General features: G+C 44.6%; 1 protein-coding gene across 1 annotated transcript in view; it reads right to left on the bottom strand.

The window, feature by feature from the left end:
- The window catches only part of C8a (complement C8 alpha chain), a 56,259-nt gene that overhangs the window by 25,737 nt on the left and 7,904 nt on the right, over positions 1-22,618 (bottom strand). Inside the window, exons 2-7 of the mRNA XM_005353495.1 lie at positions 18,596-18,689; positions 14,791-14,935; positions 13,184-13,331; positions 7,438-7,627; positions 5,412-5,612; positions 4,520-4,760 (exon numbers count right to left, since the gene is read on the bottom strand). Coding sequence (XP_005353552.1) covers positions 4,520-4,760; positions 5,412-5,612; positions 7,438-7,627; positions 13,184-13,331; positions 14,791-14,935; positions 18,596-18,689 — 1,019 coding nt within the window. The remainder of the gene's footprint in view (positions 1-4,519; positions 4,761-5,411; positions 5,613-7,437; positions 7,628-13,183; positions 13,332-14,790; positions 14,936-18,595; positions 18,690-22,618) is intronic.

Consider the following 22,618-nt stretch of genomic DNA (forward strand, 5'->3'; position numbering starts at 1 on the left):
ATAGATAGATAGATAGATGATAGATAGATAGATAGATAGATAGATAGATAGATAGATAGATAGATAGATAGATAGATTGATTGTTGATGGGTGGATTCAATGCTTCTTATTGGTGGTTGAGGCACTGAGCTGAGAAATATATCAGCAGGAAAGGACAAAACAGAAGTACATAACTATACTCATTTCAGAAAGAGGGGGAGGATTATAAACAAATAAATATATCCATATGGTAGTGTGTAGGACTTACCTACATAAGATTAGTGTGTCTATGGGATATTGTCTTAATCACTATTTGATGGACAGCCCAGCCCACTGTGGGCAGTGCCATCCCTGGGCTACATAAGAGGGGTAGCTGAGAAACCCAAGAGGAGAAAGCCAGTAAGCAGTATTCCTCATGGTCTCTGCTTCACTTCCTGCCTTGGCTTCCCTCAGTGACGGACTGTGATGTGAAGCTGTAATTTAAGCAAGTCCTTTCTTCCCAAGTTCCTTTTGTTCACGGAATTTATCACAGCAGCAGAGAGGCTGACTGGGACAAGTCAGCTCAGCGAGGGAGGGAGCAGGGGTTTCCTAAATTTAAGATAGAGCCATATAAAAAGAGACTTGCCTCCCTGGTTAAGCTAGGCCTCACTGGAATGCTGGCTTTGAAATGGAGGTCTGAATGATAGGCACACTGCTGTGAAAAACCTCAGAGGGAGAGACAGCTGAGACAGAGGGACAGCCAATAAGAAGAGCCTGGGTTAAAGTTGGCCTGCTCCATAGAATTCCATAGCACAGTGACGATGGCCTGTCACACTCCTGCAGGAGGCAGCTAAGGGCTCTAGCGGTTTGCACAAGATGGATGGCAACTGAGTTGGGAGGTGAGATGGCCACACAGACTTTGGGAGAAAGCCAACAGGCCTCACTAGGAAGGAGAAGGATTCAGAATTTACACATATCCTTCAAATTGGTCTCTCTCTCACCTGGTACACAATACAAACACAGTGAATCAGGCTATGCAAGAGAGGGTATAAACCAACAAAAACTGCGAGGAAATGGCAGAGGCAGGCCTCTGAGTGGGAGGGAGCCCTTCCAAGGCCTACAGAGCTGAGCTGATGTTTGTCTAGTAAGGAAACAGTAGAGGGATTAGCCTCACAGAACAAGAGAGAACTAATTGAGTAGAGGAGAGAGAACGCGTACAGAAACCATCCGAACAGGATCGTTGCAGAATGACATGCACCCCGGGGAAACTGCAAGTTGATGACATCTCAGACACGCCTAAATGGAGAACATGCTCCTCACTCCCTGTTAAATCCCAGCCTGGGGACGAACGGTGAGTGCCAAAGAAGGAATGAAAAAAAAAATATCCAGATACACAAATCCTAGGCCTCAGCCATAATGATCCCTGCAGAGGGTAGAGCGTCGTCAGGTGTAGTGCTTAAGGAAGGTTTAGGATCACGCTGGAGTCTCACATTGCCTTCCCCAAAGTATGGTCTCCTCTAGATTTTTTTAAATGCATGATGCCATGCTGTCTTAGGAAGAAAACATTTGATCTAAAGGATATATTAGAAGAAAAGCACCCTTGCGCATCCTCTGCAGCAAACCCAGAGAGGATCTGAAGCAAACTCAAGGACAAAAGCGTCCCCAGTGCAAACCAGTAAATTTTCTGAAATCTTCCCACACCGAGGTCAGCCATGTGAGACGTGCGTGTGGACCACCTAGGATGTCTAATAGAAACTGCACTTAAGAGAATATAAATTAAAGTCACAGAGATCAAGAAGGTGAAAAGGGCAGGGACAAAGAAAAGCAGACATGGAGAAAAAGGACATATACCCAGAAAGAAAGGGAGTCAGCAGAGGGACGCCACAGCAAACCAGCCAGACATCAGATAGGACAAAGGACGTGCGTGCTGCTGTTTGTCAAAAGGAAAGAAGGTAGAGATGTTTTTGTTCTTTGTAGGTTAATATGTAAATGACATTCTGATTTATTAGCGGTCTCCAGCAGATGAGGTGATGATTAGCACATTTCCATATTTATAGAAAAGCAACACTAACTTTTTGGATTTATAGAAAATCAGCCCTTCACAAATAGCAAATTGTGCTATTATCGACATATGGTTTTCTATAAACAGAGCTGAGGTAATTATCCCGGGACAATTTGTCGGTGGGCTCCTTTTGAATATTAACCACTTTGGAAGCCCATCTCTGCCCTACATTATTTTAAAGAGGAGGGGGCACCAGCTACCCCAGGCAACTCATTAGTAATCCAACAGTATAGATAGGAGCCCAAACCACGAGAGAAACACTGCAGGCCCAAGGCTCTGAGGTCAGATTCCCTATAGCCTTGGGCAAAGCAATACACCTCCCAGAGGAGCCTCAGTGTTCTTGTGTCTAACATTTGCACAACACCGTCCTCTTAAGCCTTGTCACAAAGTTAAATGAGAATCTAAGCAGTTATGCTAGGAATTTATTAGGTGCTCAGTAATGTTGAGCCTTTCCTTCCTCGCTTGTTGGGGAATGACTTGAAAAGGGACTTACTTGAGTAGGTGTCGAAGCTCTTTTTACAGTGGTCTTATGCTGTTTATTTTGTGTTTTATTATAACAGTGCACATATATACGTCTTTAGCTCACTGGAAAAGGTCTCCCAAAGCAATGACCTATCTACCTCTGGTACTTAAAATCTGCTAGGCTGTTTTATGTTCTATCCTTGGTTACTGGTGTTTTTCAAAAATGTAGATCTGTTAACTGCCTTGCAACCCACGTCTAGAAAAATGGGTAGGGCCACCATTATAGCTCATGCACAAGCATAGTAAATGTTCAGAAGCATAGCTTGCACTATCACCAAGAACAATAGAGCACCTACATCAATGAGCAGACTTCAAAATGAGCTAGCCAGGAGTCCGAGTTAACACTTCCTGTCTTGCTTTGCATAGCCACTTTGTCTTGGGCCTGTGCCGAGGCAGAAAAGAGAGAGAAAAGCATGCAGTGTGGTATTTGTTTTCAACAACGTTACTATCTAGTGGGAATGAAATACTAATGGTCGAAAAGCTATTCCAATACTATAGTGTGTGTCATTTATATGAACCGGTTGAGGAAGAGGAGTGGACAGCCTGACATATTAAAACTGGGTCTTTGAACTTGGATTTTAAATAGGGATGGGTCTTTCCATCTGTGATCACTCATGGGTTAAGTCGGTGGTTCTCTCTAGAAGGTACCAGAATCAATGCAGGAAGCATGCGAAAACAGACTTCTGAGTCTACACTCCAGTTGAGTTTCCTTCAGTTAGGTTTGAGGTAAGGGTTCAAGAATGCACCTTTCTGATGAGTTATTGGATGGTGTGATGTAGCAGGTTTTGAGCCCAAATAGAGAACCGCTGTCTGTATGGCTTAAATGAGATCCTGAAGATTGTTGATGTCATACAAAGAGGTTTAAACGTCATCCTTCATCTTTCAGGACATTAAATAAGGAACTAAAGTTACTGGGTATGTGAAGTATTGTCTATTGAATAGCAATGGCTGAGAAGGGTTTAGATGGGCTGAGCCTGACCCTGGAGACCATCTAGAAACTGGCGTCATGAGTAAAAGATAAAAATCCAGCCCACCACAGAAAGGTAGGGATGGAGTGAGAAGGTGGAAGAGAGATTGAGAAAGAGGGATTGGGAGAATTTAGGTTTCACTGACTAATTACAGAGAGATTTCTTACCAAAAACTCTTAGTCAAAACACGTTTTTACATTTTAAATAACAAAACTCTCAAAATTCTTTATTTATGAAAGGGTAACTGTGAGGTTATAGGAAGAACATAGTTTAAGGGACCAGGCCAATCCTGACTTCCAACCCTCCCTGTGGTGTTTATTAGCTGGTCAATCTAATGAATCTCACCTCCCCAGAAATGAGAGTTTTAGGGTCAGAATCAGTAGAGGCCCTGTCAGTGATGCTGTACTGGTTGGTATTAACTGCCAACTTGGCACAGTCTAGAATTGCTGGTGAGGTCTCAAGAAAAGTTTGTCTAAGCCAGGTGTGGTGATGCCGCCTTTAATTCCAGCACTTGGGAGACAGAGGCAATCAAATCTCTGTGAGTTCAAGGCCAACGTGTTCTACAAATTGGGCTAGGACTGTTAAATGGAGAAACCCTGTCTAGAAAATCTGAAAATGATTTAAAAAAAAAAAGTTTGTCTAGCTCAAGTTAGCCTGTGGTTATATCTCTAAAGAATTATGACTATATTTTAATTGAGGAGGAAGGACCAACCCACTGTAGGTGGACTATTCCCTGGGCAAGACCTGGGAGTGAATCTGAGTGTGTATAAGCCTGCTGCATTCATTTTTCTCTGCTTCTTGACTATGGATGCAATTGACCGGTTGTCTCAAGTTCCAACCACAGTCATTCTCCACAACAATCAACTGTAACTTGGAACTATGAGATAAATCCCTTCTCTCCTGAGTTGTGCTTGGTGGGGTATTGTATCCCAGCAACAACAAATGAAACCAAGACGCGTGTCTCATGGTGTGTGTTGCCCACCAGGCATGGAGTTCTGGATCTACTTACGAGCAGCTGCCATTTTCTCCTTGTCAAGCACCAGAATGTATTCGTAAATGCCACCCATGGTTCCGGAGGTGATGTAGTGGGTGCCGTAGTCGTTGATGAACTTGGCGTACATTCCGTAGTTGAACTGCTCTGGGAGCTCCCTTAGCGACTGCAGCATCCCTTCATCCAGCACAATATTGTGTCTCCTCATCTTAAAATGTGCCGTCTGTACCTTCGTAGACACTCTCATGAAGCTGAATCTCTTCCAGCAGCATCCAAATGAGACAAAAGGACAAGACATGTGAGAGAGGAGTCCGAAAGGTCAGCATTTAGGGCTGGAGAAAGCGCAGTCAGCAACACACGTAATACAGTTTCGTTTGATTTCACAAGCACATATTGGATATCAATGTATGAAAGACTTCGCCCATGCATTCCCCTCTGTTCTTCGCCCCACCCAGGGTATGTTACAGTAACTCTAACATAGCTCAGTTATGAGTGGCAAATGCCTGACAGACAGATGAGCACACAAGCCCTCTTATCTATTTGGAAAAAAATTCAGTCTTATTTTAGAAACCTTGAGTGTCAAATTCAGAGGGCTGGGCTGGTGTTCTTTAATCCAGCCACTCTATGTGGGTTCCTGTATGTTCTAGGAAACCATGCTAAAGACTGGCGGGGGGGGGCAGGATGATAGGCATTCTGGTCTTATGGTGCAGTTCTGTTCCATTTGTGAGGATGGGTCTGTGTGCAAAGGCATAATAAAAAAAAACAGACATGATCACCACTGATCAGACATTTCCAATTACACAGGCAAATTAAGGTTCAATTACTACTGTACTTTTTAATGCAATTAACATAATACGTGTTCAGTGTGGATTATAGAATACCGAGAGACACCGACTTTATGTTCCAATACCTTTTCATTATACTTGCTTAACTGGTTCATGAGTGAAGATATATGGGACCCGGATACATTCAGCGCCAGCGTCACGGGAACTTTGGGGGGGCCTATGCCGAAAGTTATGCCACCTGACAGTGTCTCACTATTTTTTATTTTAGAAAAGAGCTCATTGGAATCATCATAAAACTCGGAGGAGATTAAAGTATCTGCCAGGCCCTGAAAGGAGAAAACGGGATGTTAGTTTCGTGTGTGATTCTCAGCTTCTATGTACCCTCAGTATCTTTGCTTTGCAAGCTATCTGAAGTACCAGGTTGGTGGGAGGCCTTTCAGAAGCTGATCTATGCATCAGATTGACGCCCACTCAAACAGAGAAAACCCAGCAAAGTCTCTTAGTGTCAAGTAGAATTTCTAAGATATTTATGTACACACTGCTTATACACTTGCTTGTTCCTGCGTGCAGATAATTATGTTAAAATGTTAATTATATTCAAAGCATAGTTTTTTTGAGGGTGAGGGGCTGTTTGTCATCTATAAAGGGGGGCTGCTTGTTCGTACTATGGAGGGTTGTTGAATGCCATGTCTGGTCACTGACCTGGGTAGAAAGGGGTCAAGAAGGCCGGGGGGAGGATAATAATCCCTGTAAGTGAGATTTACTGCTGCCCACTAATGTTCAGCTATTCCTTTCCCTGAGCTCAACAAAGTTGCATTTACCAGCTGACTTAAGCAAGGCCAGTGTCTTATCCTATAGTAGAACAATAGAGGTACACCTTTCAGAGTCTGTGACCCTGAAGGCATGTTCTCTAATGGTGCCATCTTCAGAGTGAGTCTGTGATGTTCAGATAGATACATAGCTGTAAAGACTTCAGAACCTTGTGACTATATCTAGACTACCTTATTTTACCTGGCACACACACCCTAGATCTTCCTTGAAATTAGGACAATGGCATTATCGGTGTCGTTCAGCTTGACTGATACCCAAAAGAAGTGACCACAGAGCTGGGAAAGCGAATGTCTTAAAAAAACAGGCCCCACATGGTTGCCAGCCTTTCCTATCAATACTTTTTTTCTTAAGTGGCTTGGGAGTGGGGAGGGTGTTTTTAGATAATTGCTCATTCCATCTGCCTCTATGGATGTTTACAGACCTAATGTACATTAGTCTATATATACAGGGTATATGTTCACTCTCCTAAGAACCTGGTCTTAGTTTGGACGTATCTAGTGAGAATCTTGTCTCTGTCAACTTTTGCCGAACAGCTTTGGGACTGATCCTATATTCCTTTGTGTTCCCCTTCTATTATCTAAAAGGGACGCTGCCATGTGAATCTTACGTCACTGCTATGAAGACTAAGTGGTAGAACTTACATGGAAGCTCTGGCCACACACAGCAAGCTTTCGGTGTGGTTGGCAGTATGGATGGCCCCTCCCCAGGTTGAAGGTAAGGAAACGGATTGCCTTGAACTGCCTCTGAATCTTAACTGTGATCTTGTGATGCTTGGAGTGACCGGGTAGCCATGGGCCTTTAAACATGGAGAGTCACATGGACCACCCACAGTGTGAAAGCCCTTTTGAAGAGAACATTTTTTTAAAAGCAAAATCATATTTAGAAAGGAACATGAAAACAACAGCCATAAGCCACACTTGGTGGAGCGTGGGGCGTAGGGATCAGAAGTTGACACATGTGTGTCCTTCTCTCCTTAACATATTAGTGTCCCAGGGAGAAATGGCAGGTTAATGGTCACAGTCTTTTGTAGTTAGAGTTTCACAGAGCCATATCATGGGATAGGACCTGAGAAGAAGGCCCAGATTTGTTCCGTTGCTTTAAGAATGGAGCCAAGACTGAACAGGAGAAAGGCTGTGTTTATTCCATGGCTCTCCTACACACTCACCTCTAGCCACCCTCAACACTGAACATACAAGGGCAGCAGACATGAAGATGCCTACAGTCATCAGCAATCCCTACAGACGACAAAAGCCTCCCAAGCAAGCCGTCTCCCCAGGTTCCTCCCTCCATCCCACCCTACACCATCTCCACCAGACTCACTTCAAAGTGGTACTTAAGGAAGTTGTAGGGTTTCCGAAAGTATTTCTCATCATCCCCATAGTAGAGGCGCTCACAGACAGGGTCATACTGGAGCTTCCTCCACTCGCCGTTATACACAGTCTCACACTGGCCTCCAAAATACCTGGCGTCGTACACACTCAGGGCTTCTTCCTGAGTCAGGATATTGTACCTAAGTTGAAAAAAAAAAAACCAGCATTTTGCGAAAATCTTTGCAAAGGCAAAGAAAATGTCACCTGTCGTCCTCTAGAATGTGTGGTAGCTGGTAGGTGAAGAACTGATTTCGCCGAGTGGGTTTGATGGCGCTTTGGGGTTCCTTCAAGTATCTTGAGGGCACAGAGGAAAAGTAGGCAATACTGAAAGGCTGGGTGGACTGGGCCAGGACCCCCAGGTCGCCCCTCACCAGAGCATCTGGACCAGCGTCCTCAGGAGGCAGTTCTAATTAGCTGGTCGGTTAGAGGAAAACATGCACGGGTATTAAGATTTCGAGCACAGAAGCCAGTGAAGTTAGTGCCACAGATAGCTGTGTGAGCTCAGGCCAATCATCCCCCACTTTAGCCACTTGTTAGAATAGTACCACCCTTCTAGAGTTAGATGGGCATTAATACATGGTAAAGGTGTCATAAACGGGCTTGGCATAGATTGTGCTGAATAGACACTGTCATGGTGTGAATGGGAATGCCCCCTCCATAGGCTCCTGTGTTTGAATGCTTGGTCCTCAGTGTGGTGAACTGTTTTGGGAACTATTAAGAGGTGTGGCCTTGTGCTGGAGGAGGTGTGTCCCTGGGGGTGGGATTTGAGGGTTGAGAACCCCATGGCATTCCCAGCTGGCTGTCTCTTCATCTTGCTTGTGGGTGAGATGTAAGCCTTGGGCTTCCACTCCAGCACCATGCCTGTCTGCCTGATGCCATGCCCCCTACCGTGAGTGATAGTGACTCTAACCCTGGATACATGGTTCTCTAAGTTGCCTTGGCCATGGTATTTTAATCCCAGACACGGAAAAGTGACTGTGATAGAGAGACACTTCTACCGCTGCTGGCAGCCTTATTTCAGAAAAGGGCTCTGCTTCTAAAAAGGAGAATTCGCATAATCATGTATGTGGAAGGTTCTAATCCTCAGAAAATCCATTGTCTTCGGGGCAGCCTGGGATGGCAAATGGGCACAGTGTGAGCATCCAAAAGAGCCCTGAGTAATTTCCAGCTCTGCTACTTCCTGTAGCTGTGACTTTGTCACCGTAGCCTAGACTTTAGAGAGGATTAAACGTTCTAAGACTGGATGTAAAAGTCTCTAACGCAACAAATAATGAAAGTATTGCTTCGTTCTGCCTCCCAAACTCTTATGTAGCAAGAGTTGCTTCCTCCATATGGCCTTCTTTGAAGGCTCTAAATATCCAGGTTTCCCCCTCCTCCCCCCATCCCTAGGTTCCTGGCAGCCAGCACTTAACCTTTGACATGGCACTCCTATGGCTGTTTATGCACTCTGGGACAGGTACAAAGGCAGAAAAGGAACAAAAGATAGGCCATGACTATATCCTATCTCAAAGAATAAATGGGTATTTCAGAGCGGCTGCCGTGGCTTAGAAGTCCTCTATATGTGCCTGTCTGTCTCTACTTCCTTTTCCCCCCTCTTCCTTATTAGTAGAAGTGATGTAATAACAGCTATGATGAATTGAATACATATTAAACTAGTCATTTAACACACATTAATTTTAGACCTCATGACAACATTGCAAATACAGAAACTGAAGCTCAAAAAATGAAATAATTTGCTAAGTCTGGCACAGTGGATTTTTCTCTTTCCCCAGTTGATTTTGACACTGAAGTCCAGGTCCCAAGCCTTTATCGCCTCCCTCCAGTTTCTATCTGCCTACGCACTGAACATGTGTCTGTCTGAAATTTAAAAGGACAGCCTCTGAAACGCACCAAACAAAACCCCAGAGCAACAGGGTTTCTCAAAAATGGCCGTTAAGTATACTACATTTGGGAAAGTCCCAGTGGAAGTAAAAAGACATAGAATTGTACTCTATTGGAAATCTACACATGAACACAAAGGACACACTGGCAAGGACATTTATTCATTGCAGCTCTGTAAGAGCGAGGATGGGAGTTACAATTTGGATGGGAAATGGGCTCTGCAGACTCATGTTTGAAGATTTAGTCCCCAGCTAAAGGTGCTGTTTTATGTGGGGGCCTCACTAGGGGAAGTGTGTCTTGGGGTTTATAGCTCCCCTTCTTCTTCCTAATCCATCAAGAAGTGAACAAGCAGCCGCATGGCATAGCCATCACATCTGTAAGACATTCCCATTGCCGTGCCTCCCCCATGCTGGACTGTACCCTCAAACCAAGAGCCAAAATTAATGGTTCCTCCCCTATGTTGCTTCTTGAAGGTAATTCAGTTGCAAATATGAGAAAAGTAGCTAACACAATGAGAAGGGATCTAGTTGTCTTCCGGTGAGAGATAGTCAAAGCATTCTACAGCTACATTGTGAAAGAGTCAGCAAACATATTTCATAAAGGTTCAGATAGTAAATTTGTTGGGCTTTGCAGGGTATAGGTTTTAACCGCTACTTTAAATCTGCCACTTTAAGGTGACAGCTGTGTTCTAAAAAAAACTTTGTAAGGACAACGGGATTTTGCCTTTAGACTGTCATTAACCCTTGTTACAGGACACCATGTTTCTTTTCTAAAGTGAGATAGAGAATATGTGTATGAAGAGGAAATTCATCGAATGGCATTCAGCTTTAAACGTGTATAATAACAAAAACAAAGAATAGAAATGTGTTTCTTGTTTTTTTAAAGAGAGGGAACATAAAGATGGATAGGGAACGAAGTGAGGGCATCTTGGGTGAGTGGGGGAGGGGATGGAAACAAGATCAAAATCGTTGTGTCGAGAATATTTTTAACTAAAACCAAAAGGTGTATAGCAGATATACACGATCATGTTTACACACATACTGCCTGCATAGAGGTTTGTTTTCCAGATAGTATGTGGTGTTAATCTGAAAGCGCCTGAAATGTATCTTAACAAGGTCAGCTCTGGGGGGAAGGACAGGGGCCACTGGGTAAGGTGCCAGCATGTAAGCAGGGAACAGGAAGACACAGTGGACACAGTTTTTGCCTCAAGTGTGTATCATATATTTAATAATAAATAAAAATTTGAAGCTGGGAAATGCTAAGATTAGGATTAAAATATCAAGAAAGGTTTCCAAGACCTTGAAAAAAAGTGCAGAATTATGTCAGAATATCAATGGCTTGTTGTAGATAGCACCGTTCCATGGTTTCTGTAGTGTAAGAGAAAGACACTATTCAGAAAGTGTATCAGAACTTCTCCTGATCAGATCACAGAAGAACAGAGCGGTAGTCTGCAATGTTTTTCTCTGTTGGAGTCTTTTTCAGCTCAACATCTCAACATTCCATTACTCTGTTCACCACAGACACTTTCTAAACCAACAAGAATCCCCTTTGGGTGTGCGGTGGCCTCTAAATTTGCCTCCAAATGCTCATAGGTTGGCGTTCTAAGTACCAGGATCTCAAATGTGACCCCAATTAGAAACAGACCTGGTAAAGAAGTAATTAAGTAGAGTTGGAGAGTTGGCTCAGCAGTTAAGAGCACTGGCTACTCTTCCAGAGGATCCGAGTTCAATTCCCAGCACCCACCTGGCAGCTCACAATTGTCTGTAACTCCAGTGCAATGATAAAATACATTGGTTGTTTCAGCTACCCAGGTCAGGGTATTTTGTTATGGCTGTCCTAATGAAAAGGTGCAACTGGTTTCAAGAAAAGCACATTGTTTGGTGCCATGTGTGTGAGTCTACATGCAAGTAACTACAGGATCCAAACAGTCTGGTGAGTGGGCTGTGAACTCCAGTTCCAGGGGATCTGACATCCTTACACAGACATTCATGCAGGCAAAAGATGAATGCACATAAAATAAAAATATACAAAGTTTAAAAAAAACCTTGAAAAGGGAGTAATTGTGTTAAAGTAGAGGTAGTACAGTTAAAGCATTCATATCTTTGGAATTCAGTGGAGCCTAGCGTCGGTGAGAAGGGAGAGCGGGACATGCTCGGACAGAAAGGAGGATGTGGAGAGCTTGAGTCATAAGCAATTTCTACTCTCAAGGAGCTGACACCCCAGGAAAAGGACAAGGCCAAAAGCAATGACAGAATAGAAGAAAAATCCAACACCAGACAATTGCCATAAGGTAGCCCTTGTCCTGGGGCCTGGGGCGCTGAGATGGCTAGGAGTTCTGTGTCTCACCTGGTGGACACCCTGATAGTTGTCTTCATCCCTGATGGTTGCATGCTGGTGTAGCAGGATAGGATGTTCTGTGAACTGCAGGAGGGGCTAAGGCAAGCTGGTACAGCTGAGAGCAGGTGAGGGACGCTGCCTAGATTTCCTAGAAGTCATACCTATAGGATACTTGGGTACCTTAAAATTATCAGATTGGTACCTTAAACATCAAAACTCAATCTTTTCTTTAGTTCTATATGCAAAATCAAGGTTTTCCTTGAGGTTGGTTTCCAGTGAGACTTTTTTTATGGCGTACAGACAGATGCCCTTTCACGTCCTCAGGTAGATTCATGCTGGAAAGTAGTGGAAATAGATTGCTGTACCTCTTCATCATTTTCTATGGATGCCAGTTGTTTTGAATTAGGCTTCCACCCCTCTGACCTCATTCAACCTTGAATCCCTGTCTACAAATGTCACTTTAGGTGCTTGAGGTTCTGACATAATCGGAGAGGGCCGTTGTTTGGTCCATAACTTTAGACAAGAAGTCAGTCAGCTGAGCTATAGACAAAGATACTGCAGAAAGAAGAAACACAACTGATTAACGCGCAGAAGGACTAAGTGTGAGGCATTTGGGGAATTGAGCCTAGACATAAGGTGTACAGTGAAGAGAAATTGGAACTGAGCCTGAGTTCAGCTCAGCAAAAAAAGCTGTCGTCTGAGAGGTGAATCAAACAATGGCAAGGTGGAGGTTCATGCTTCTGTCTCGCCATGAAGCCCATTTTCTTTGCACAGAATCACACTGTTAGCTTATCCAGAGTGCAGCGGGCAAGGCTGCTGGAAATGTCAGGTCCATCTGGGGAAAGCTGCCTTTGGGGACATCTAGGGAGCTATCATAGAGGATAGTAGCCTTGGAAATGAAAGAAATTGGGCTGAGACGTGAGGGACAGTAGAGAGGGGAGAAGGACCAGAGGAACAGTATGGATGATGTCACCTTACCAGGACCATGCAAGCCAGCCTAGGAGACAAAAGCTACTTGTAGCTACAGGCACTCTTCTGTACACTGTGGAAATGTGTTGCTCTCATTGTTAATAAAAAAAATAATTAGCTGATAACTAGGCAGGCTTTGGGGGACAGAGAGAATACTGGAAAGCAAAAGGGCAGAGTCTGAGGGGTCACGAGCCAGACACAGAAGAAGCAACATGGGGAGTTCGTAGATGAGGTAAATGAGCCTCAGGGCAGCATATAGATTAGTAGAAATGGGTTAATTTAAGTTGTAAGAGCCGGATGAAGACAAGCCTAAGCTATTGGCTGAGCATTTGTAATTAATGCTAAGTCTCTGTGTGGTTATTTGGGAGCGGTTAAAAGGACGGAGAAACTCAGCCTATGGTACCCTTCAGAGGAACCTTCCAAAAACAGATTTGTTCTGCCTCAACACTGATGTCCCTAATGTGAGAGGGATCATTTGCCACGCTTAGACAGCCAAGGTGGCCGCTTACCCCAAGGCTGCCCTTTCTGACCCTGGGATTGGGTCATACTGATGGCAGTCGTCCTCGGTGATCATGGCATTCTCACAGGTGTCCTCATCAGAGCCATCCAGGCAGTCATTGTCTCCGTTACACACCAGGTGGCGGTTCAGGCAGCGACCTAAGGGAGAGAGACTGAGGGTGCTCCCGAGACCACATTCCCCCTCATCTGCTGTCGCAGACTTCCTACCTTTGCCCTCCAGTCTGTCCTAATCTCTCTGCTTGCACCGCCTCTCCCATCCCTCTCAAATCCAGCCTCCACATCAAACCCACCAATCACCCTCTAAAATTCCAGCCTGCCCATCCATGCCACTCTCTTGCTCTGTATCTGCCAAGGGCTCCTGTGGTGGTTTGAAAGAAAATGGACTTCATAGGCTCACAGGGTGGCTTTGTTGGAGGAAGTGTGTCACTGGGGGGGGGTGGGTTTAGAGGTCCCAGAAGCTCAAGCCAGGCCTAGTGTGGCTCACTGTCTCTTTCTGTGGACCCAGATGTAAAACTCTTAGCTTCTCCAGCACTATGTCTGCCTGTGTGTCGCCATGCTTCCTGCCATGATGATAATGAATTAAACCTCTGAACTGTAAGCCAGTCCCCAATTAAATGTTTTCCTTTAGAAGAGTTGCCATGGTCACAGTGTCTCTTCATAGTGATAGAAACCCTGAGAAAGTCCCCATCCCTCCAAATGTCACAATCTGAACCCTGGTTGCCCACCTCGTTCTGGCTTACCTTAGGGGTCTATCACCCAACCTGTCTCTTTCTAAAGCCCTCCTGATAAAGAGATTCTGGAAAGACTGTAAGTTCCTGGCTTCTCGTGTTCTCTCACATGCCTTCTTCTGGAAGCTTCAACTGCATTTTCCAAACCTCAAATCAAATGCCATTTTAAGGACTGTCCTCAGTCCTCAAAGATTATTCTGGTATACCCCACCACCACCAGCAAATTACACACAGCTGGAAGCTATCCTGTGAAACTGTAATTGACCTCTTGTAGGTCTCTCTTCCTAACAGATCAGGACTTCCTCAAGGTCAGATACTTTGTTTTTAATTTGCATATTAACAGCAGGTGGTATACTGCTTGGAACTTAATATGTACCTAGTAAGTGTTTGTTTAATAAATGTCATCTATTAACTGTGAGTTGTACTTTCTCTAAATTATATATATATATGACATATATAAAATTATATATACATATATGAATCAAAATTATATGGACTGGCTCAGCAATTAAGAATGTGTGTAGCTCTTGCATAGGACCTGCATGCAGTTCTGAGCACCCATACCAAGTGGTGGTTCCTATCACATAGGCTATAACTCCACTCCAGAGGGTCTGGTGCCCTCTTCTGGCCTATATGGGCACCTGCACTCACTTGTGCACATACCATCTTTCTATCAATAAATACACATAATTTTAAAATAAGTATTTTTTTAAAAGAAAAGTTAACACGAGTTGCTAGTTTGACTTAAAATACACATTTCTGGGTCCTTACCCAACAGTTAGAAGTCTGCAATGTAAGCAGCTTCCAAGTCCGACTCGGTGCGCTGTATTTGACAAGCGCAGCTGCTGTTGCGTTGGCATGCTACTCACCTGTCTCTCTACACTGGAAATCCTGTCCACACTGTGCTTGCCTCAGACAAGGTGTGGGGCTGTTACAGCTGGCCTCATCCCAGATGTCACCACTGCAGATGGCTCCCCCAAACTTGCTCGGCTGCAAGAGGCTCCGGTGTCGGTACTAAATCAGATTGCGAACCAGACATTGTCTTGTCAATCAATCATCCAAGATCTATGCAGGCAGGTCTCAGCTCAGCATAAGGAATAACGTTCGTGATTGAAAGCTGCTTTCAGGGCTGTCTTAGAAGGGGACACACGAGCATGCACTGTGGTGTTCAGGCAGGTGGCACAGTCATTACAGAATTCGGAATGCAGATGTGAAGTATCAAACGAAAGGCCGGGACAGATGTGCACTGAAGGTCTTCTTATCTCTTAGGGAAGACCTCTGTTCCCATATTCAACCAGCTATAAGGATTTATCTTTCAAAGCCCATGGCTTCCCTCCCCTGGGCAGCCTTCCCTGACTCGACTATGTACTAGGCAAATCCTCCTTCTCCCTTAGCACTTGTCAAGCAAGGCAGTGACAAAGCATCTGGCTCTCTGTCTATCTTGTCCACCATCTCAGTGAGAAAGTCACAGGCTGAGATAGAGTAGTGAAAACAAATGAGGGAAGGACAGCCTTAGGGGGCATCGTATATTCAGACTTGGTCTCTGGTCAGGTATAGCTTTAGAGGCCATTGCCATTTTGCTTTTGCAGGGTTTCTGACTGTCTGTTTGTTTGCTTCTGGTCTTGCCGTCTCCTCTTTTCCTGGCATATATCTCATGTGGTCCTGATGAGGATGGCCTCCCTCACTCCCCTTCCCCCGACACAGAGAAAGGTGAACACAAGCCAGGCCTTGATGGCCAGAGCATCCTATCTGCCTGTTTGCAATAGATTCTTCAGGGACTGCTCTCGACTCAACGTGAACCAATAATAGTTATCTCTCACAATTCTGTTTTGGGGGAAAGTGATGTTTCTGGAAATTACGGCACTCAAACAGCTACATACCCACTATGGAGAAATGAATGGACTTAAGGGGAGACATCATCTCAATCCCCAAGTCCAGTCTTGGCTACATACGAGTGAATACTTGTTGATTTAAGGACAGGAAGAATTAAAACACATGACAATCTTGAGGTTCTAGAGTTTCGTGATAAAGACTTCCTGACCTGAAAAATGTACAAGAGTCAGGTACTGGTATAGAAACAGGATATCAAGAGAAGTGTGAGGTCTCGTTGCTGCCTTCTAGAAGTTTACAGTCCGGCTGAGATGCACTATATAAGAACACAAATGACAAAGCCTGGAAAACATCCATGGAGCCATCGACAATGAAACATTTAGCCCTGTATTTCTGCCTTTGACCGTAGCTCAGCCACAAGTCCTTCCCCCAAGAATGTTAACAAACCAAGAAGCAGTGATTTGAGCATTTATGAGTTGCTTCTTTAATCTGTGAGTCCCTGGTACCTGTGCCCAAATTTAAGTCCCGGTTCTGTCTTTCTCAATGGGCAACCTCCCGACAGTGGGCAATGGTGCCCGTTCCCTCTATTTCTTTGGGAAAGCCAAACTAGACGATGTATTTACTTAAAACATTGCTGCAGTGCCTGGGACATGGGAAGCCTTGATAAAGGGTGACTATTAGTGCCATCACTGTCCTTCCTGTAGTGTCTGTACTTGGGACACTGCTGCGAGCCTTCGGGTTCATTTCTATCTGTTCCCTGTTTACTAGGTTGCTATCAAATAATGGAGACAGCGAGCTGTAGGAGGCAAGTGTCAATACTCCCTGAGGGACCTCTCTGTGCTGTTGCCTGCGGCTTGTGTCATTAAAGCATAATTTTCTTGTCTATGTAGTAGGTAATGCTTCTTCCCGGAAATGCACATCTTTGTTTGGGTGACTTTGAGAAGAAGGAACATAGTAATAAATAAAACAAAGGTGCTCCTTTACTTAAATAATTAAGAGGATTTAATATCTTAAGGATTTCTTCATGGACACATACATCTTCCCCAGTATTTAGGGAAGTAATTCAATTCCGACAGAAATTGTAAGAGATTCCCTGTGCAATCTGGTTCCTAAACAAAAACATGAGAAAAAGGCAGGCTTAAGATGTTCAGTAGGTTGAATAATGGCAACCAAAAGTATAACTCCAAATTTGTAAAAAGGTTTTAATTTGCTGAAAATATTAGCAGTTTTGAGATGTGGTTATTTGGGGTTTTCTGAGCAGCCCAAAGTATTACCATACTTTCTGAGAAGAAGGAGATAGAGATTGCAGGAGGACACACAGGGAGAAGACACAAAAGAAAAGGAAGCAATCTGTCTAGAGAGATAGAGGGGGAGAGATGTAACCATAGGCCTAGGACTGTTGGCAAGCCCCAGCAGAGAATGAGGCAAAGCTCACATCCTCCCCTGGGGTCTCCAAAAGGAGGCAGACACCACTCACACACCCATTGCTTTCCTCTGGCCTCCGGGACCCCAAGGGGACAGATGTCCCTTGTGTAAAGCTGCCATGTTTGTAGAAATGTATTATCGTTGCTTGGGGGGTTACTATATATCAGGACGAGGTTTGAATGCAGGAGCCAACTTTAAACAGGTGAGGTGTGAGGGTACTTTGTCATTTCTTTGCACTAGGAAAGGCAGGGCACTTAATCTTAGAGCTCCGAGTTCAATAATTCAGGTTCACATCGTGTTTCCACTGCCTCTTAGCTCTATGATTTTTTCTTAACAACTCAACAACATTCACAGTGCATCTCAGCTTGTCAGACGAGTGGAGAGGCAGGGTGAGCACCAATAGGTCCACGGAAGCTCTGCTCGGTTCAAGATCATGGAGGAGACAGAGAGGGGGTACAGACCATAGTTATAAAAATCCAGGATGTTTGTCAGACACCTGCTACGTGCCAGGTGCCCTTGTCCATGTCACTCATCAGCATTCAGGACCCCCACATTGTAGGCACTGTTCTGCTACCACAGTGAGGTGCAGGAAGGGTAAAGAAAAATAAGCCCGAAGTAACAGAGCAGGTAAGAAGCTGCATTCGACTGAAACTGTGGGACTGCAGGGTAAACACTTGAACTTGACAGTATTGCCCTGACACACTCGATCCAGCCAGTGGTGTTTGAAGCAAAAAGGCTGGGGATGATGGAACCTACCAGACGACATCCTATACAAAGGCAGGTGTCTCCTGAAGGGATTCATAAACAATATAAACACAGTACCTGTGTAATACCTGTGTAGACTGCTTTTTGTCAGCCTGAGCCAGTGCATCTGAGTAAATGAGATTTTTCTGCTTATCTTTTCATATAAGACTGGATTTAGGGGCTACCTTGAATCATTCAAAACGATCTAAATGGCTACCTCCATGGACATGATTATGTGTTGGGTGTGCTGGGCTTTTCAACCTTGAGGATAGCTTGGTGGCATTTGCAAACTTCTGTCAGGCCCAGGGGGCCGCTCAGAGTTGTGATGCTCAGCTGCCTGTGGGCATCTTGGCTCTTTGTTGCTATCCCGTCTAGCGGCCCTGGCAGATTACCTTCACTAGAGGGCAAAGCGCTGGCCAGGACCCAGAGAATCCATGGAGCTTCAATGTGCCTGTGTCCTGGTGGCTATTTTCCTGTGCCATAATGCAGACACTTTCAGCAGCCTCACCCCATGATGTCTTACAGAGAGACAGGCACAAGCCTCACCATCCAGGTACCAGGGGTTTCCAATGCTCTCTCTAGAGCCCTAGATTCATAGCCCCTGCTGCTTGTTGCCATTGGTACCTAATGCCGAGATCAGATTGCAATACCCTGAGATGTTCCTAGATGACTTACCTTTGTGTCCTGACATGGGAAACAATCTGTCCATTCTGACCAGTTGCTCAGCTGACAGGCAACTGGCTCAGGGGTCACAGCTCGGCTAACTCGCCTAAAGTGAGAAAAGAATCATTTTAAAGATTAAAACGACAACATAAGAGAACTGTGTGAAAGTCCCAAGCTATCTATCTATCTACTTAGTCATTCATTCATTTATCTCTCATACAATGCATCCTAACAATACCCTGCCTTCCTCCTTCCCTTCCTCCCAGCCTGCCTTCACTTCCCCTACCATAACAAGATGCTATAAGGCTAAACATAAACCTTCATATTCAAGGGTGGACTAGGCAATCCAGTAGGAGGAAACAGGTCCCAAGGGCAGGCAAAAGAGCCAGAGTCATACCTGCCCCCATGGTTGGGAATCCAATAAAAAGCCCCAAGCTAAAGAACCACAGGATGTATGCAGAGGATCTGGTGCAGACCAAGGCAGGGTCCATGGTTGTTGCTTCAGTCTCTGTGAGCTCCATTGAGCCCTGCTTAGTTGATTCTGAGGACCATGTTCTCCTGCCGTCCTGGACCCCTCTGGCTCCTACCATCCTACAACACTCTGCAGAGTCCCTGAGCTCCACCTAAGGTTTGGCTGTGGGTCTCTGTATCTGCTCTCATCAGCTACTGGAGGAAGCCTCTCTGACGACAATTGAACTAAGCATCCATCTATGAATATAGCAGAATATCATTAGGAATCATTTCATTGACTTTTGGGGGAGGGGGGTTAGTCATGATTGGTTCTACCCAAGGCCTCTGAGTCATCCAGCTTCTGGATACTGGCTATCCAGGCAGTGTCAGACATGGGCCCCTACTCAGGTTAGACCAATCATTGACTGGGCTCTCCCACAAGCTCTGAGACACCAATGCATCTTCCTGGCAGGGCAGTTTGTGGGTCATAAATTTTTGAATGGGTTGGTGTCCCAGTCCCACCACTGGGAGATGGCTTGGACTGGAAAGATTATTCAATCAACAAGACTAGACTCACAATCAAAAATATAAGACTACAATGTATATGCATAATCCCTCCCTGGAAACTTGAGGCTCTGCTGGTTGTCGATCCCTCCTCCTATCAGAGTATTCCATTCTGAACTAGGGAACAAGGCAGAAGGTCTGTAGGCATTGCTGAGCCCCTTTCTCTGCCTTCGGGTGTCTAGCATTCTCAAAGCTCCTTCTCCTCAATGTAGAATTAGCATGCTTGCAATATTGGTAAAATTCCACCAGAGTCCAAACCCTTGGAATTCAGGCCCTTGTCTCTATTGCTACTGAATCCCACCATCTGTCATGAGTAAACCTATGGGAGCTATTCAGAGAAGAGAAAAAAAAGAAAGAAGGGGGGAGAAGGAAGGAGGGGAGAGAGAGGGCAGGGAGAAGAAGAAAGGAAAAAGTAAGGCCTATTTCTGGGAAATGATAGTGACGTTTTTAGATTTGCTTGAACCTGATTCCTAGTTAGAACTAAAATAATCTTGACATCTAGAAATGCTGAGAGATCAAAGCCACGGGTCTTTTTTTTTTTTCTGATATACTATCCTAAAATTAAAGAACGCTTTAGAGAAACATGGAGAGAATTTACAAGCCAAAGATTTAGGGATTGAAAAGGGCTTGCATTCGCCTTGCACCTCACTGAAGAACTGTCAAGGTAAGTCCACACAGCCTGTGCTATGATGTCACAATGGAGGGAAACAAACAGTAAAACCAGGCAGCTGAAAGCACAGACCCAGACAGCAGTGCTACACCGCTGCAGCTTCCCAAGCTCATGACATGATGTCTAGACAGAGGCACACAGTGATGCTGTCACAGGGGCCAGACACAGAAGGACCAACAGGGCTGCCACTAAATCACCTCCGGCCAACATGACCAATATTCTCCCAGCATTTTAATGAATTTTTAAATGTAGTTCATTTTTGATGATTATACAAGTAATGCATTCACATTAAAGAAAGTATAGCAACAATTATAAAAAAATTATCTCAAATCTTACCACCATTAATATTTTATTATATTTCATTCCATTCTATTTTCATAACATAGTGGAGGGTATACAGAGTATCATGTTGTATGTCCTGATCTTTCCCACTTAATACAGAAGAGATATAAACTATTTATGATGACCGTGTATTGCTTTACTATTCCATAATAAATAGATATTTGAGCCCAAGTTTTTCTGAATTCTAGGCTATTTTCTGGCAATGGGATCTGTAGAATGGAACTGTTGGTTTTATTTTTTGGTTGGTTGGTGTTTTTTTTCTATTTATTTATTTTTTGGATTTTTGAGACAGGGTTTCTCCGTAGCTTTTGGTTCTTGTCCTGGAACTAGCTCTTGTAGACCAGGCTGGCCTTGAACTCACAGAGCTCTGCCTGCCTCTTCCTCCCAAGTGCTGGGATTAAAGGCATGCACCACCACCACCCGGCTTCCTTTTTTATTGATTTTTATTGAGCTCTATGTTTTTCTCTGCTCCCCTGCCTGCCTCTCCCCTCCCCCTTCAACCCTCTCTCAAGGTCCCCATGCTCCCAATTTACTCAGGAGATCTTGTCTTTTTCTACTTAGATCTATGTAAGTCTCTCTTAGTGTCCTCATTGTTGTCTAAATTCTCTGGGATTGTGGTTTGTAGGCTGGTTTTCTTTGCTTTATGTTTAAAAAACTACCAGTGAGTGAGTACATGTGATAATTGTCTTTCTGTGTCTGGGTTACAATCATCATTTAAGAATGGTTAAGCCAGGAGCGGTTGATTTTAAAGCTTGTGACACATACTGCCAAAGAGCTTTCCCGGGGAGCTGTAGCCATTCTTAAATGATGCTTGTGGTTTGATGTGGTTTACACTTCTGTGCTGGAGGCAAAGGCAGTGTTGGGAAGATGGACTTTATACACAGTGGGATCCACTGTAGAGCATCACATCACTGGTCTCTCAGTGGCTGGTCCTGTGAAGGTGGGCTGCTGGACCAGGAGCCGCCTCGCCCTTCATTCTCCAGCCTCTTGCTTTCTGCCTCCCTACGCGTTCTCTTCTACAATATGTTTCTACCATGACGCCATCTGCCCTGTTGTGACTGAGCCAAAGGCCATCACCAGAGCCAAGAAATGCCAGCAGTGTACACATAGGCCTCCAGAACTACGAGTGGAATAAACCTCTTCATTACGAGCCCAGCCACAAGCATTTGGCTACAGCAGTGCAAAATGCATCAGTGACCCTTAAAGAGGAACTGATAATTCTGTGACCTATGAAATCTTGGCAAATAATTTTAGAGTATCTCTCAGCTAGCAAGAACCTGATCAATCAGTAAGAAACTTAATCTGGGATACCAGACCCCGGGAGCATGTGCGATTAGTCCGACATTTGCTTCTAACTTGTTTGATATTACTAGGGAGTTCCTCTGTATATGGGCCTTCATGTCCTTCATCTATTGAAACAGTGCAAGTCCTGTGATGTTGCTGCACCTTCTTCAAAGCTTGATCTCTAGTGCGCCAGTTTTGTAAACTATATATCCATGGCGGCGGGGGAGGAGGGCAGACAGAAGACAAGTTCCACGGTCAATTCATTTGACTAAATTGCCTACGGTGTGCCATGCGGGGACATTGAAAATGCCTGACAGCTTTAGGGGCTCTGCATCTCGCCTTGCTCACTCCATTATTTCCTCACTTATTTTAAACTCAACCCATTTTTTTTTTCACACATCATCTGGGGGACTATTGAACACAGCTGAAGCCGCGCTGAGATAACGGGACTTTCGAGTCTATCAGCTGCACGGCTGCCCCCAGGTCCTACCACTCACACCCAAAACCAGAGATAACAGCTTGGAAAACTCTTTTAAATGTGGAGTGAGATCGTGTATGAGACCCTGAGCCGCAGCCTAGGACACATGCCAGTTTCTTCTCCTAATACTTTCTATTTAGCCACGTGCAAACCTCTCCATCTGCATCTGAAACATACAGAAATATACCCCGTACAGGGCCAGGCCCTGGACCACTGAGATACTTTCTCTCCTTCCCTCCCCCACCCC

This window comes from Microtus ochrogaster, chromosome 10, assembly GCF_000317375.1.
Source record: "Microtus ochrogaster isolate Prairie Vole_2 chromosome 10, MicOch1.0, whole genome shotgun sequence".
Classification (NCBI taxonomy): Eukaryota; Metazoa; Chordata; class Mammalia; order Rodentia; family Cricetidae; genus Microtus; species Microtus ochrogaster.